We start from the raw sequence: 17,042 nt of genomic DNA on the forward strand, positions 1-17,042 counted from the left end.
AAAGGGGTTGTCCACTACTCACACAGCCCCTTCTCAATACTCAGGTTTCCCCCATTTTAGAATAACACCTATACTCCCCTCCGGTGCCGGTGCCGTTCCAGCGGTGTCGGCACTGTCTCTCCAGGCGATCGCTCTACAGTGTGACGTCACGTGAACCCTGCGGCCGATCAGCGGCTGCCTCAATCTCCCCTCCTTTGGACATATCAGACATATCACATACATCTGGGGAACACACGTCCTCCATATAAGCGGAAACAGACGGACTCCATAGCTATCAGCTCTGGTAATGATCTGGGGCTGCGGCTGCTGACACCTGATATCATCTGACAACTTTCCATCCTGCGCTATTAAATACTACACAGTTGTCGCCCCTGTCGTTTCGATACAATCATTTCACTGATGGTTTGATGTTTTACAATGATTTATTACGACCAGTGTACATCACTCCAGACTTGTGCGTAGCCATCTTTTCCCCCCGTCGGGGGTCCTCGGGGTCCTCTATAGCTCAGTGTGTAATATGTATCTATACTGCGATACTATGCTATATACAGTATGGTTATAGGCAGCTATGGGCGCGTCTTCATCACCTCATACATGGGGGACTTCTTTTTCTACATTCCACAAAGGATCTGAAAAAAAGAGTAAAAAATTTAAGGATGTGCAAAAATATTCTCTCCCTTTTCACATGCACCCCAAGAGTGAGGCTGCAAACCCCACATGACCCCCCCATTAAAGGGAATCTGTCACCAGGTTTTTTGCTATAGATCTGATGTAGGGGCAGAGAGCCTGATTCCAGCGATGTGTCACTTATTGGGCTGCTTGCTGCTGTTTCTATAAATCCCCATTTTCTCTGCTGTAGATGTAGCAGAGCCTGGAATGTCGAGCTCTGTATAACTCCGCCCACACCCCTGATTGGCAGCTTCCTGTGTACACTTTGCATAGGCAGAAAGCTGCTGTGGGCGGGGTTACACGGATTAGCTGGACTGCCTGGCACAGGACACCTAGACCTGCAGTGATAATCTCCTGCTGATAACACACTGATTGTATTGAAACTACAGCAAACTGCTGAGCAAGTGACACATCCCTGGAATCAGGCAGTTTCATATCACACATAATTGGATTAGATACACAGCTCAGCAGACAGTGTAACACATAATAGGATTAGATACACAGCTGAGCAGACAGTATAATTGATGGCGTTAGATACTGCAGATCAGTATCAAACATAAAAGGCTTAGGTACACACCCAGACAGTGCCACACATGACAGGATTAGATACATGTGCTCAGCACTCAGTTTTATACATGATAGGATTAGATACACAGAATACAGTATCACACATAAAATAATTGCACACAGAAGCTCAGGAGAGAGTATCACATTAGGATTAGATACAACAACTCAGCAGACAGTATCACACATATTGGATTAGATACATCAGTTCGTACTGTTTTTCTGTAGTCAGATCCTTAGTTAGATTTCAGGAATCCGTAACTTCCAGGTTTGTCAAATCCTTCCTTCATCTCCACCTCGGTGCAGGACTGATTCCTCCTCTTCGCTCTCTGCCAGGTGGGTAAAGCATTGACATTACATAAGGTCTGGCGGGTACACGGGTATCACATACTGAATGTGGCCGAGACATGCAATGTAATCATGTGGACAAGGGCATGCAATCAGCTGAGAATCTTGGCTGTTTAGATGAGAAGTTAGTTTGTGATACCAGTGGATAATATTAATGTTGCCCAGTACCCCCCTTTCCATAGTGTACAGTCCCATAATTGTCCATTAATATATCACAAGCAGAGGGCTGGGGGGAATATTCGTGTCTGGTAACTCCAGGATTGAGTGCAGAATACTTTACCGCGTCCACTTGATGAACGGCGACACAGTCCATGAGCTGAGACAGAATGTTGTCAGAATGGTAAGAAAACTTGAAACAAGCGAAGCAATTAAATGTCCTCTACAAGAAAAGATAAAAACAGGATTACTGATCATAAGTCTGAAAACAGCAAAGAAGACGTGACCAGAACAGTAAGATGGCATTGAAAGATGGCCGACATAGTGGTATACATAATAATACTCCCCAACCTTAGATCACTGGTGTCTATAGCAGGCAGAGAAGAACGGAGCGCAGGCAGAGAAGAACGGAGCGCAGGCAGAGAAGAACGGAGCGCAGGCAGAGAAGAACGGAGCGCAGGCAGAGAAGAACGGAGAGCAGGGAGAGAAGAACGGAGCGCAGGCAGAGAAGAACGGAGCGCAGGCAGAGAAGAACGGAGCGCAGGCAGAGAAGAACGGAGCGCAGGCAGAGAAGAACGGAGCGCAGGCAGAGAAGAACGGAGTGCAGGGAGAGAAGAACGGAGAGCAGGGAGAGAAGAGCGGAGCGCAAAGAGTGAAGAGCGGAGCGCAAAGAGTGAAGAGCGGAGCGCAAAGAGAGAAGAGCGGAGCGTAAAGAGTGAAGAGCGGAGCGCAAAGAGAGAAGAGCGGAGCGTAAAGAGAGAAGAGCGGAGCGTAAAGAGAGAAGAGCGGAGCGTAAAGAGAGAAGAGCGGAGAGCAGGGAGAGAAGAGCGGAGCGCAGGGAGAGAAGAACGGAGAGCAGGGAGAGAAGAACGGAGCGCAGGGAGAGAAGAACGGAGAGCAGGGAGAGAAGAACGGAGAGCAGGGAGAGAAGAATGGAGCGCAGGGAGAGAAGAACGGAGAGCAGGGAGAGAAGAACGGAGCGCAGGGAGAGAAGAACGGAGAGCAGGGAGAGAAGAATGGAGCGCAGGGAGAGAAGAATGGAGCGCAGGGAGAGAAGAATGGAGCGCAGGGAGAGAAGAACGGAGAGCAGGGAGAGAAGAACGGAGCGCAGGGAGAGAAGAACGGAGCGCAGGGAGAGAAGAACGGAGAGCAGGGAGAGAAGAACGGAGCGCAGGGAGAGATGAACGGAGCGCAGGGAGAGAAGAATGGAGCGCAGGGAGAGAAGAACAGAGCACAGGGAGAGGAGAACGGAGCGCAGGGAGAGAAGAAGAGAGCACAGGGAGAGGAGAACGGAGCGCAGGGAGAGAACAAAGCGCAGGGAGAGAAAAACGGAGCACAGGGAGAGAAGAACGGAGCACAGGGAGAAGAACAGAGAGCAGGAAGAAAATAACGGAGAGCAGGGAGAGAAGAATGGAGCACAAAGAGAGAAGAACGGAGCACAGGGAGAGAAGAATGAGCGCAAAGAGAGAAGAACGGAGCACAGGGAGAGAAGAATGAGCGCAAAGAGAGAAGAACAGAGCACAGGGAGAGAAGAACGGAGCGCAGGGAGAGGAGAACGGAGCAAAGGGAGAGAACAAAGTGCAGGGAGAGAAAAACGGAGAACAGGGAGAGAAGAACGGCGTGCAGGGAGAGAACAAAGCGCAGGGAGAGAAGAACGGAGTGCAGGGAGAGAACAAAGCCCAGGGAGAGAAGAACGGAGTGCAGGGAGAGAAGAACGGAGCGCAGGGAGAGAAGAACGGAGAGCAGGGAGAGAAGAACGGAGAGCAGGGAGAGAAGAATGGAGCGCAGGCAGAGAAAAATGGAGCGCAGGCAGAGAAGAACGGAGCGCAGGGAGAGAAGAACGGAGAGCAGGGAGAGAAGAACAGAGAGCAGGGAGAGAAGAACAGAGAGCAGGGAGAGAAGAACGGAGAGCAGGGAGAGAAGAACGGAGAGCAGGGAGAGAAGAATGGAGCGCAGGCAGAGAAAAATGGAGCGCAGGCAGAGAAGAACGGAGCGCAGGGAGAGAAGAACGGAGAGCAGGGAGAGAAGAACAGAGAGCAGGGAGAGAAGAACAGAGAGCAGGGAGAGAAGAACGGAGCGCAGGCAGAGAAGAACGGAGCGCAGGCAGAGAAGAACGGAGCGCAGGCAGAGAAGAACGGAGCGCAGGCAGAGAAGAACGGAGCGCAGGCAGAGAAGAACGGAGAGCAGGGAGAGAAGGACGGAGAGCAGGGAGAGAAGAACGGAGTGCAGGGAGAGAAGAACGGAGAGCAGGGAGAGAAGAGCGGAGCGCAAAGAGTGAAGAGCGGAGCGCAAAGAGTGAAGAGCGGAGCGCAAAGAGAGAAGAGCGGAGCGTAAAGAGAGAAGAGCGGAGCGTAAAGAGAGAAGAGCGGAGCGTAAAGAGAGAAGAGCGGAGAGCAGGGAGAGAAGAGCGGAGCGCAGGGAGAGAAGAACGGAGAGCAGGGAGAGAAGAACGGAGCGCAGGGAGAGAAGAATGGAGCGCAGGGAGAGAAGAACGGAGAGCAGGGAGAGAAGAACGGAGCGCAGGGAGAGAAGAACGGAGAGCAGGGAGAGAAGAATGGAGCGCAGGGAGAGAAGAATGGAGCGCAGGGAGAGAAGAATGGAGCGCAGGGAGAGAAGAACGGAGAGCAGGGAGAGAAGAACGGAGCGCAGGGAGAGAAGAACGGAGCGCAGGGAGAGAAGAACGGAGAGCAGGGAGAGAAGAACGGAGCGCAGGGAGAGATGAACGGAGCGCAGGGAGAGAAGAATGGAGCGCAGGGAGAGAAGAACAGAGCACAGGGAGAGGAGAACGGAGCGCAGGGAGAGAAGAAGAGAGCACAGGGAGAGGAGAACGGAGCGCAGGGAGAGAACAAAGCGCAGGGAGAGAAAAACGGAGCACAGGGAGAGAAGAACGGAGCACAGGGAGAAGAACAGAGAGCAGGAAGAAAATAACGGAGAGCAGAGAGAGAAGAATGGAGCACAAAGAGAGAAGAACGGAGCACAGGGAGAGAAGAATGAGCGCAAAGAGAGAAGAACGGAGCACAGGGAGAGAAGAATGAGCGCAAAGAGAGAAGAACAGAGCACAGGGAGAGAAGAACGGAGCGCAGGGAGAGGAGAACGGAGCAAAGGGAGAGAACAAAGTGCAGGGAGAGAAAAACGGAGAACAGGGAGAGAAGAACGGCGTGCAGGGAGAGAACAAAGCGCAGGGAGAGAAGAACGGAGTGCAGGGAGAGAACAAAGCCCAGGGAGAGAAGAACGGAGTGCAGGGAGAGAAGAACGGAGCGCAGGGAGAGAAGAACGGAGAGCAGGGAGAGAAGAACGGAGAGCAGGGAGAGAAGAATGGAGCGCAGGCAGAGAAAAATGGAGCGCAGGCAGAGAAGAACGGAGCGCAGGGAGAGAAGAACGGAGAGCAGGGAGAGAAGAACAGAGAGCAGGGAGAGAAGAACAGAGAGCAGGGAGAGAAGAACGGAGAGCAGGGAGAGAAGAACGGAGAGCAGGGAGAGAAGAAAGGAGTGCAGGGAGAGAAGAACGGAGAGCAGGGAGAGAAGAACGGAGTGCAAAAAGAAAAGAGCGGAGCGCAAAGAGTGAACAGTGGAGCGCAAAGAGAGAAGAGCGGAGCGTAAAGAGAGAAGAACGGAGAGCAGGGAGAGAAGAGCGGAGCGCAGGGAGAGAAGAACAGAGCACAGTTAGAGAAGAATGGTGCGCGGGGAGAGAAGAACAGAGCGCAGGGAGAGAAGAACAGAGCACAGGGAGAGAAGAACAGAGTGCAGGGAGAGAAGAACAGAGTGCAGGGAGAGAAGAACGGAGCGCAGGGAGAGGAGAACGGAGTGAAGGGAGAGAACAAAGCGCAGGGAGAGAAAAACGGAGCGCAGGAAGAGAAGAACAGAGTGCAGGGAGAGAGCAAAGTGCATGGAGAGAAGAACGGAGCTCAGGGAGAGAAGAACGGAGCGTAGGGAGAGAAGAACGGAGAGCAGGGAGAGAAATACAGAGAGCAGGCAGAGAAGAATGGAGCGCAAAGAGAGAAGAACGGAGCGCAGGGAGAGAAGAATGGAGAGCAGGCAGAGAAGAAGGGAGAGCAGGGAAAGAAGAACGGAGCGCAGGGAGAGAAGAACGGAGCGCAAGAAGAGAAGAACGGAGAGCAGGGAGAGAAGAACGGAGTGTAGGGAGAGAGGAACGGAGCGCAGGGAGAACGGAGTGCAGGGAGAGAAGAATGGACAGCAGGGAGAGAAGAAAGGAGAGCAGGGAGAGATGAAAGGAGAGCAGGGAGAGAAGAACAGAGAGCAGGGAGAGAAGAATGGAGCACAGGGAGAGAAGAACGGAGAGCAGGGAGAGAAGAACGGAGCTCAGGGAGAAGAAAGGAGCACAGGGAGAGAAAAACGGAGCGCAGGGAGAGAAGAACTGAGCGCAGGGAGAAGAAAGTAGTGCACGGAGAGAAGAACGGAGCGCAGGGAGAGAAGAACGGACCACAGGTAGAGGAGAACGGAGCTCAGGGAGATAACAAAGCGCAGGGAGAGAAAAACGGACCACAGGGAGAGGAGAACGGAGCGCAGGGAGAGAACAAAGCGCAGGGAGAGAAAAACAGAGCGAAGGGGAGAGAACAAAGCGCAGGGAGAGAAAAACGGAGCGCAGAGAGAGAGAAGAATAGAGTGCAGGGAGAAAAGAACGGAGCGCAGGGAGAGAAGAACAGAGCGCAGGGAGAGAAGAACCGAGCGCAGGAAGAGAAGAACGAAGCACAGGGAGAGAAGAACTGAGCGCAGGGAGAGAAGAACAGAGCGCAGGAAGAAAAGAATGGAGAGGAGGGAGAGAAGAACGGAGAGCAGGGAGAGTAGAATGGCGCGCAAAGAGAGAAGAACGGAGCACAGGGAGAGAAGAACGGTGCACAGGGAGAGAAGAAAAGAGCGCAGGGAGAGAAGAACGGAGTGCAGGGAGAGGAGAACGGAGCAAAGGGAGAGAACTAAGCGCAGGGAGAGAAAAACAGAGCACAGGGAGAGAAGAACAGAGTGCAGGGAGAGAACAAAATGCGGGGAGAGAAGAACGGAGCACAGGGAGAGAAGAACGGAGCGCAGGGAGAGAAGAACGGAGTGCAGGGAGAGAAGAACGGAGCGCAGGGAGAGAAGAACGGAGCGCAGGGAGAGAAGAACGGAGAGCAGGCAGAGAAGAATGGAGCGCAGGCAGAGAAGAACGGAGCGCAGGAAGAGAAGAACAGAGAGCAGGGAGAGAAGAACGGAGCACAGGGAGAGAACAAAGTGCAGGGAGAGAAGTACGGAGTGCAGGGAGAGAACAAAGCGCAGGGAGAGAAGAACAGAGTGCAGGGAGAGAAGAACGGAGTGCAGAGAGAGAAGAACGGAGTGCAGGGAGAGAAGAACAGAGCGCAGGGAGAGAAGAACAGAGCACAGGGAGAGAAGAACAGAGCGCAGGGAGAGAAGAACAGAGCGCAGGGAGAGAAGAACGGAGCGCAGGGAGAGGAGAATGGAGCGAAGGGAGAGAACAAAGCGCAGGGAGAGAAAAACGGAGCACAGGGAGAGAAGAATGGAATGCAGGGAGAGAACAAAGTGCAGGGAGAGAAGAACAGAGCTCAGGGAGAGAAGAACGGAGCGTAGGGAAAGAAGAACGGAGAGCAGGCAGAGAAGAATGGAGCGCAAAGAGAGAAGAACGGAGCGCAGGGAGAGAAGAACAGAGAGCAGGGAGAGAACAACGGAGAGCAGGGAGAGAACAACGGAGAGCAGGGAGAGAATAACGGCGAGCAGGGAGAGAATAACAGAGAGCAGGGAGAGAAGAACGGAGCGCAGGGAGAGAAGAACAGAGCGCAGGGAGAGAAGAACAGAGCGCAGGGAGAGAAGAACGAAGAGCAGGGAGAGAGGAACGGAGCACAGGGAGAGAACAAAGTGCAGGGAGAGAAGAACAGAGCGCAGAGAGAGAAGAACAGAGCACAGGGAGAGAAGAACAGAGTGCAGGGAGAGAAGAACGGAGCGCAGGGAGAGAAGAACGGAGCGCAGGGAGAGAAGAACGAAGCGAAGGGAGAGAACAAAGCGCAGGGAGAGAAAAAAGGAACGCAGGGAGAGAAGAATGGAATGCAGGGAGAGAACAAAGCGCAGGGAGAGAAGAACGGAGCGTAGGGAGAGAAGAACTGAGAGCAGGCAGAGAAGAATGGAGAGCAAAGAGAGAAGAACGGAGCGCAGGGAGAGAAGAACAGAGAGCAGGGAGAGAAGAACGGAGAGCAGGGAGAGAAGAACGGAGAGCAGGGAGAGAAGAACGGAGCGCAGGGAGAGAAGAACGGAGCGCAGGGAGAGAAGAACGGAGAGCAGGGAGAGAAGAACGGAGAGCAGGGAGAGAAGAACGGAGAGCAGGGAGAGAGGAACGGAGCGCAGGGAGAGAGGAACGGAGCGCAGGGAGAAGAACGTAGCGCAGGGAGAGAAGAATGGACAGCAAGGAGAGAAGAAAGGAGAGCAGGGAGAGAAGAAAGTGTAGCGCCCCGAGGGCTCGGTTGCTACAGGGGTATTGCACCTCAACCAGAGGTGTGATATTCCACTCCCGGGTAAGGATGGAGTATGGACCAGGGCTCAGTTAGCTGCATACACACACTCCTCATTTCCGGGGGACAGTTCGCAGATGCTCCCATTTATTGTAGGCACACAGACCATGTCCCTGGCTGGAGTGGGGAGGGGGGAGAGAACCCTGTGATGTAGGAGCAGAAGGGGACGGTTTCTGGAGCATAGGAAGGAGCTCATTTTTTGCAGGTCACCTGAGCTCAGACACAGAGAAGCAGATAAAAGGTGGGGGCCATCTTAGGAGGGAGTTCAGTGAGTTCTGTGAGAGGAGAAGGCAGGGAGCAGAGCTGCTGCATGGGCTCTGCTCCCTGGGCAGGCCTAGCACAGAGGCCGGAGCCTGAGGGAAGAGAGAAGAAGGAGAAGGAAGGAAGAAAGGTGGAGAGAAAGAGGAGCAGAAAGGCTCCAGAAACAAGAAGGCAGAAGGGACCCTAAGAACCCACGAGATATCGGGTGAAGGGTCAGGCAGAATAAGGGTACTGGATTCCCAAGTTGGTGGAGGTAAATTATCCCTCAGTCAAAGACCGGAGGTCGTGATCATCACTTGGTGCGACCCCCCTGCTACACCCACTAGGAAGGCACCACATAGGGTCAGGGAAACCGGCGACAGGTTTCACCAAGAGAAGGCCCGAGGCAGCTGGACAGAAGTGTGGTCACTGGTGGGGGCATGAGAGGCCAGAGAAAGTAGAAAAAGGGGTCCTGTGCCATACTCCTGAATTGCCTGGGGGCTGACCGAGCCCCTCACCTGGTGGACGCAGCATGGCTTGGGCAGTCATTGCTGGCAGAAGTGACTCGGATAACAACTGTGAGTAAAAGACCCTGGGCTGCAACACGTGTCGTTGTGTTTCCTACCGCGCCAGCACTAAAGGTACTGGGACGCCCTGCACTACAACCCCCACCATCTACCCTCACTGCCTCCCGTGGGGAGTTGTACTATCCTCTGCTGCACCCACAACACCAGCCTCAGCGGTCTGCTCTGCAGCGGTGGTTCACTCTGACCGCAATCCACGGGTGGCGTAGTCGGACATTGCAAAACATATAGAAGACTGCCAATGGTCTGACCTCCCTGAGCCACGGGACCGGGTCGCCACTACTACTCCCAGCGTTGCCCTGAAGCTCGGTTCCGAGTGCCCCACGGCCCAGGGGGCGAGTCAAAAGGAGAGCAGGGAGAGAAGAACGGAGAGCAGGGAGAGAAGAATGGAGAGCAGGGAGAGAAGAAAGGAGCTCAGGGAGAAGAAAGGAGCACAGGGAGAGAAAAACGGAGCGCAGGGAGAGAAGAACTGAGCGCAGGGAGAAGAACGTAGCGCAGGGAGAGAACAACTGAGCGCAGGGCAGCAATAGACTGGTTCTAAATTATCACTTCTACACAAGACCCTTCTCTGCAGAACATATTGAACAGGGAGGAGGAGGAGGTGAGCTGTGACACCACCAATTATGAAAGGTGGATCATGTGTTATCTACTGTATATAGAGGTGAAATCGTAATCCTGTCTGTAATGATAATGAGTCTTAAAAGTGTTCTCCACAGAACAGTGCATATTATACTCAGTGACCAGTGTGAAAATTGAAAGATTTCTACATTTATTTTATAATAAAGAATGTGATATAAAGAATGAAAAAAAACATTATCAAAAGAATTTAAAATAATACATTTAACATAAAACTGTAAGTGGTGGGAACTTTACCCCATTCCTCATAAGACCACAGTCTGTTTTAGTCCAGTTACTTTTGTGGCAAGTCGTCTGTTTTAGTTCTATCTCCAAGTTCACAAATGCACCCGAGATGTAGTCCTAGAAGAAAGAATAAAAGAAACCATGAAAAATAAACAAAACCCGACTACACTATGAGATAAAATCCACATACTAAAATATAATGATTATTTTTATTTCTAAACGTACCTCCCATTACTGTAATTCTGCCCTTAAATGTAATATATCTACTATAATACTGCTCCTATGTACAAGAATATAACTACTATAATACTGCTCCCTATGTACAAGAATATAACTACTATAATACTGCCCCTATGTACAAGAATATAACTACTATAATACTGCCCCCTATGTACAAGAATATAACTACTATAATACTGCCGCTATGTACAAGAATATAACTCTATAATACTGCCCCCTATGTGCAAGAATATAACTACTATAATACAGCCTCCTATGTACAAGAATATAACTACTATAATACAGCCTCCTATGTACAAGAATATAACTAATATAATTCTGCCCCTATGTACAAGAATATAACTACTATAATACTGCTCCTATGTACAAGAATATAACTACTATAATACTGCCCCCTACGCACAAGAATATAACTACTATAATACTGCCCCCTACGCACAAGAATATAACTACTATAATACTGCTCCCTATGTACAAGAATATAACTACTATAATACTGTCCCCTATGTACAAGAATATAACTACTATAATACTGCCCCCTATGTACAAGAATATAACTACTATAATACTGCCCCCTACGCACAAGAATATAACTACTATAATACTGCTCCCTATGTACAAGAATATAACTACTATAATACTGTCCCCTATGTACAAGAATATAACTGCTATAATACTGCCTCCTATGTACAAGAATATAACTACTATAATACTGCTCCTATGTACAAGAATATAACTACTATAATTCTGCTCCCTATGTACAAGAATATAACTAATATAATACTGCCCCCTATGTACAAGAATATAACTACTATAATACTGCTCCTATGTACAAGAATATAAATACTATAATACTGCTCCCTATGTACAAGAATATAACTACTATAATACTGCCCCCTATGTACAAGAATATAACTATCATAATACTGCCCCCTATGTACAAGAATATAACTACTATAATACTGCTCCTATGTACAAGAATATAAATACTATAATACTGCTCCCTATGTACAAGAATATAACTACTATAATACTGTCCCCTATGTACAAGAATATAACTGCTATAATACTGCCTCCTATGTACAAGAATATAACTACTATAATACTGCTCCTATGTACAAGAATATAACTACTATAATTCTGCTCCCTATGTACAAGAATATAACTAATATAATACTGCCCCCTATGTACAAGAATATAACTACTATAATACTGCTCCTATGTACAAGAATATAAATACTATAATACTGCTCCCTATGTACAAGAATATAACTACTATAATACTGCCTCCTATGTACAAGAATATAACTACTATAATACTGCTCCTATGTACAAGAATATAAATACTATAATACTGCTCCCTATGTACAAGAATATAACTAATATAATACTGCCCCCTATGTACAAGAATATAACTACTATAATACTGCTCCTATGTACAAGAATATAAATACTATAATACTGCTCCCTATGTACAAGAATATAACTACTATAATACTGCCCCTTATGTACAAGAATATAGCTACTATAATACTGCTCCTATGTACAAGAATATAACTACTATAATACTGCTCCCTATGTACAAGAATATAACTACTATAATACTGCCCCCTATGTACAAGAATATAACTACTATAATACTGCCCCCTATGTACAAGAATATAACCACTATAATACTGCCCCCTATGTACAAGAATATAGCTACTATAATACTGCTCCTATGTACAAGAATATAACTACTATAATACTGTCCCCTACACACAAGAATATAACTACTATAATAATGCCCCCTATGTACAAGAATATAACTACTATAATACTGCCCCTATGTACAAGAATATAACTACTATAATACTGCTCCTATGTACAAGAATATAACTACTATAATACTGCCCCCTATGTACAAGAATATAACTACTATAATACTGCTCCCTATGTACAAGAATATAACTACTATAATACTGCTCCTATGTACAAGAATATAACTACTATAATAATGCCCCCTATGTACAAGAATATAACTACTATAATACGGCTCCTATGTACAAGAAAATAACTATTATAATACTGCCCCTATGTACAAGAATATAACTACTATAATACTGCCCCTATGTACAAGAATATAACTACTATAATACTGCCCCTATGTACAATAATATAACTACTATAATACTGCCCCTATGTACAAAAATATAACTACTACGAGTCTAACATCACCAAGGTTTGGCACTTCGGGTACACATATCTGCTGCTATCAGGGCAAAGTTAGCGACAAATCTTTGATAGTAGCCCCCGATGCCTAGACATACCCTGACATGGTTCTTCGAGAGGGGCTGTGGTTACCTCTGGATTGCCTCCACCTTATTTATTTGTGGTTTTATTTCACCTCTACCAACCGCTTAGCCCAAATACTTGGCTTCCTCCATCCCCATAGTACATTTCTTTGGGTTGATGGTAAAGTCTGCCTTTCTTAGGGAGTCAAGTATGGCTTGCACTTTGTCAAGACGACTTCCCCAGACCTGGCTGAATATGACAATGTCATCTAGGTAGGCCGCTGCATACTTTTTGTAGGGTGCTAAGATCCGATCCATGGCTCTCTGGAAAGTTTCCGAACCTCCCTGCAACCCAAAAGGCATCCTGATGTACTGATGATATCCGTCTGACGTCGAGAAAGCCGTCTTCTCCTTGGCCTTTTGCCAGTATCTTTTCGTGAGGTTCACGGTAGTGATGTACCGAGCTGGTCCTAGCCTTTTAATAAGCTCATCTACCCAAGGCATTGGGAAGGTGTCAAATTTCGAGACCTCACTGAGTTTCCTGTTATCATTACAGAACCGCCACTCCCCATTTGGTTTTGGCACCAACACTATGGGACTGGACCAGCCACTCTTGGGTTCTTCAATAACACCTAGATTCAGCATCCACTTCACTTCTTTCAAGATCACCTCTCTGTGGGCCTCTGGAATCCGATATGGTTTTAGGTTGACGCGAACATGACGCTCTGTGAGTACCTCATGCTCTATGACCTGAGTAAAGATACCAAGAGAAACTTCGGCACTCCAATATAGATGCTAGAAACATTTTATTAAGGCAAACCCCATAGGAAATAAACAGGCCAACGTTTCGACCACGTGCGGTCTTTATCAGGGCCTATACTAAACATAAATAAAGAAACATACATAGGTATTATCAGTATATCCAAGACATGATGTATGAAAAAAGTAAAATCATACAAAAAATAACAAAAGTATACGGGGTTTTATTCAAGGTAAAAAATGGCACATGATAGGTATGTAGGCTATAGCTATAGTATTATTATAACAGGATGATGTCACTGGTCCCTTTTCAGTGGTGAGCTAAATGCATAATAAGAATTGAAAGGGGGAAGAGGAATGACAAGGAAACCTTATTACTGTTCATCTATAGAATGAATAAGACCAGCACATAAACAGATGAAATGAAAACAAGGAAACATGCTCAACAATATTCACATACCTGATAATGTGGGGTATATTCAGGATAAATGCCGCGGTAAGGTGCCGTGTGGTGTCGAGGGGAGAGAACATCTTTCTTTTATATCTCGTGTGGCAGGTGCCGTGATTAGAGCGGCGTGCGTACCGCTACCAAATGGGATATCCGGTCATGCGCAATGTGAACTTCCGGTGTGCGTGCTGGAACGCAAGAGAAAGCGGTGAGACGCAAGTGACTTCCGGACATGCGCAGTGCATGCGGTGCGCTTCAAGTCTATTCGTGGACATGTATAGACTGCAGGAAAATGCATCTAGCTGTAGGGAAAAATTAAGTATGTGCCAGACATAAGGATAGAAAGGGGTAATTCCTTTAGTAGAAGAGAAGGGACCTAAAAGGCCTGATAGGAACATAACACTGTACTAAGTGGGGGATCCAGAAGAGTCATAGGGTGTACATATGCGATTCTTTTCAAAGGCAAAAAAAGACCTTAGTTAATGACCTATAAGACAAAAAAAGGAATAATCAATAACAATAATTGTTTGACCACTATACAAATATCATATTCAGCAAATTTATGGAAATCTTTAGGAAGAAAAAATTTTTGTGGGAAAAAAAATTTTTTAAATTTTTTTATTTTTTTTTTCCGACCAAATAGTCTAATAATGTTGTGCGTCATATTTCCTATTAAGGCCTTTCGGGGTAAGGGTCTGTAAAGTGTGAATCCAATATAACTCACGTTTTTTGAGAGCTCGGATCCGATTGCCCCCTCGTCTATTCGGTGGTACATGGTCAATCACCTGGTATCTCAATTGTGATATACCATGGGACATGGCTGAAAAATGTGCGGGTATAGGTAGCAATATGCGTCCATATCGAATCATGGATTTATGCTGTGAAATGTGGTCTCGGATATGCTGGGTAGTCTCACCAACATATCCGCGACCGCACGGGCGCTTGATCAAATAGACTATATACAGTGGTGGCCAAAAGTATTGGCACCCCTGAAACACTGTCAGATAATACTCAGTTTCTTCCTGAAAATGATTGCAATCACAAATTCTTTGGTATTATTATCTTCATTTAATTTGTCTTCAATGAAAAAACACAAAAAGAATTGTCCTAAAGCCAAATTGGATACAATTCCACACCAAACCTAAAAAGGGGGTGGACAAAAGTATTGGCACTGTTTGAAAAATCATGTGATGCTTCTCTAATTCATGTAATTAACAGCTCCTGTAACTTACCTGTGGCACCTAACAGGTGTTGGCAATAACTAAATCACACTTGCAGCCAGTTAACATGGATTAAAGTTGACTCAACCTCTGTCCTGAGTCCTTGTGTGACCACATTGAGCATGGAGAAAAGAAAGAAGACCAAAGAACTGTCTGAGGACTTGAGAAACCAAATTGTGAGGAAGCATGAGCAATCTCAAGGCTACAAGTCCATCTCCAAAGACCTGAATGTTCCTGTGTCTTCCGTGCGCAGTGTCATCTAGAAGTGTAAAGCCCATGGCACTGTGGCTAACCTCCCTAGATGTGGACGGAAAAGAAAAATTGACGAGAGATTTCAACGCAAGATTGTGCGGATGGTGGATAAAGAACCTCGACTAACATCCAAACAAGTTCAAGCTGCCCTGCAGTCCGAGGGTACGACAGTGTCAACCCGTACTATCCGTCGGCGTCTGAATGAAAAGGGACTGTATGGTAGGATACCCAGGAAGACCCCACTTCTTACCCTGAGACATAAAAAAGCCAGGCTGGAGTTTGCCAAAACTTACCTGAGAAAGCCTAAAACGTTTTGGAAGAATGTTCTCTGGTCAGATGAGACAAAAGTAGAGCTTTTTGGCAAAAAGCATCAACATAGAGTGTACAGGAAAAAAAAAAAGAGGCATTCAAAGAAAAGAACACGGTCCCTACAGTCAAACATGGCGGAGGTTCCCTGATGTTTTGGGGTTGCTTTGCTGCCTCTGGCACTGGACTGCTTGACCGTGTGCATGGCATTATGAAGTCTGAAGACTACCAACAAATTTTGCAGCATAATGTAGGGCCCAATGTGAGAAAGCTGGGTCTCCCTCAGAGGTCATGGGTCTTCCAGCAGGACAATGACCCAAAACACACTTCCAAAAGCACTATAAAATGGTTTGAGACAAAGCACTGGAGACTTCTAAGGTGGCCAGCAATGAGTCCAGACCTGAATCCCATAGAACACCTGTGGAGAGATCTCAAAATGGCAGTTTGGAGAAGGCACCCTTCAAATATCAGGGACCTGGAGCAGTTTGCCAAAGAAGAATGGTCTACAATTCCAGCAGAGCATTGTAAGAAACTCATTGATGGTTACCGGAAGCGGTTGTTCGCAGATATTTTGGCTAAAGGTTGTGCAACCAAGTATTAGGCTGAGGGTGCCAATACTTTTGTCCGGCCCATTATTGGAGTTTTGTGTGAAATGATCAATGATTTGATTTTTGCTTCATTCTCTTTTGTGTTTTTTCCTTGCAAGCAAATTAAATGAAGATAATAAGACCAAAGAATTTGTGATTGCAATCATTTTCAGGAAGAAACTGAGTATTATCTGACAGAATTGCAGGGGTGCCAATACTTTTTGCCACCACTGTAAGTAGAATCACAGGAAAAATATCCTTTAATAGGAAAACGTTTGCCGGAGTGGGGGGGTGTAAATGTATCACCCTTTGTGATGTTGGAGCATTGTAAGCATCCAAGACAAGGGAAAGTGCCCCTACGTGAGGTGACTAAAGTATGTTGTACTGGTCCTTTATGTGTGGATCCCACATCCGCCCTGACCAAATGGTCACGGATATTTTGAGATCTCCTGTGACATAATTTTTGGACGTCAGTAAATTCCAGCACTTCAGGGTAAGATTTGCCTAATAGAGACCAATGTTGTTTAATGCACTTAAATATTGCTGCACTAAAAGGGTGGTAAGCATTAATGAAAGTTAATCGTAGACTATTTTTTCGCTGAAAATTGGATTGGAAGGATTGATTCAAAATGTGAGACGGATAGCCTCTCTGCCTAAACTTAGTGTTCATTTCCTCATGTCTAATTTTTCTGGCATCTGCTGTAGACACTATCCGATCTACCCTACAGTGCTGTGATTTGGGTAGAGACCTTTTGACATGGCGTGGGTGACAGCTAGAATATAGTAGTAAACTGTTTTTGTCTGTTGGTTTTATGTACAAGTCGCTTGTCAAACATCCAGTGTCAGTGAGTGTGATCCATGTATCCAAAAAATGTACAGAATGTTGATCCTGATGTATAGTAAATTTTAAGTTAGGAACTCGAGTATTGAGGTCATTGTAGAAAATTATAAGGTCATTCTCTGTACCAGTCCAGATAAAAAATATATCATCGATAAACCGTTTCCAACACAATACGTGCTTATCAAA

At 46.9% G+C, this 17,042-nt stretch overlaps 1 protein-coding gene across 3 annotated transcripts in view; it reads right to left on the reverse strand.

Annotated features, from left to right (window-relative positions):
• Nucleotides 1–403: 403 nt before the first annotated feature.
• Nucleotides 404–17,042, reverse strand: part of LOC141264769 (retinoic acid receptor responder protein 2-like) — a 53,371-nt gene continuing 36,732 nt past the window's right edge. For all 3 annotated transcript variants that reach the window (XM_073677061.1, XM_073677059.1, XM_073677060.1), the window contains 4 exons: nucleotides 9,943–10,047; nucleotides 1,862–1,960; nucleotides 1,449–1,562; nucleotides 404–629 (listed from right to left, as the gene is read on the reverse strand). In XM_073677061.1, the coding sequence (XP_073533162.1) occupies nucleotides 1,470–1,562; nucleotides 1,862–1,960; nucleotides 9,943–10,047 (297 nt within the window). In that variant the 3' untranslated portion in view covers nucleotides 404–629; nucleotides 1,449–1,469. The remainder of the gene's footprint in view (nucleotides 630–1,448; nucleotides 1,563–1,861; nucleotides 1,961–9,942; nucleotides 10,048–17,042) is intronic.

This window comes from Phyllobates terribilis, unplaced genomic scaffold, assembly GCF_046119375.1.
Source record: "Phyllobates terribilis strain yellow unplaced genomic scaffold, ASM4611937v1 Scaffold_4__5_contigs__length_816908805, whole genome shotgun sequence".
NCBI lineage: Eukaryota > Metazoa > Chordata > Amphibia > Anura > Dendrobatidae > Phyllobates > Phyllobates terribilis.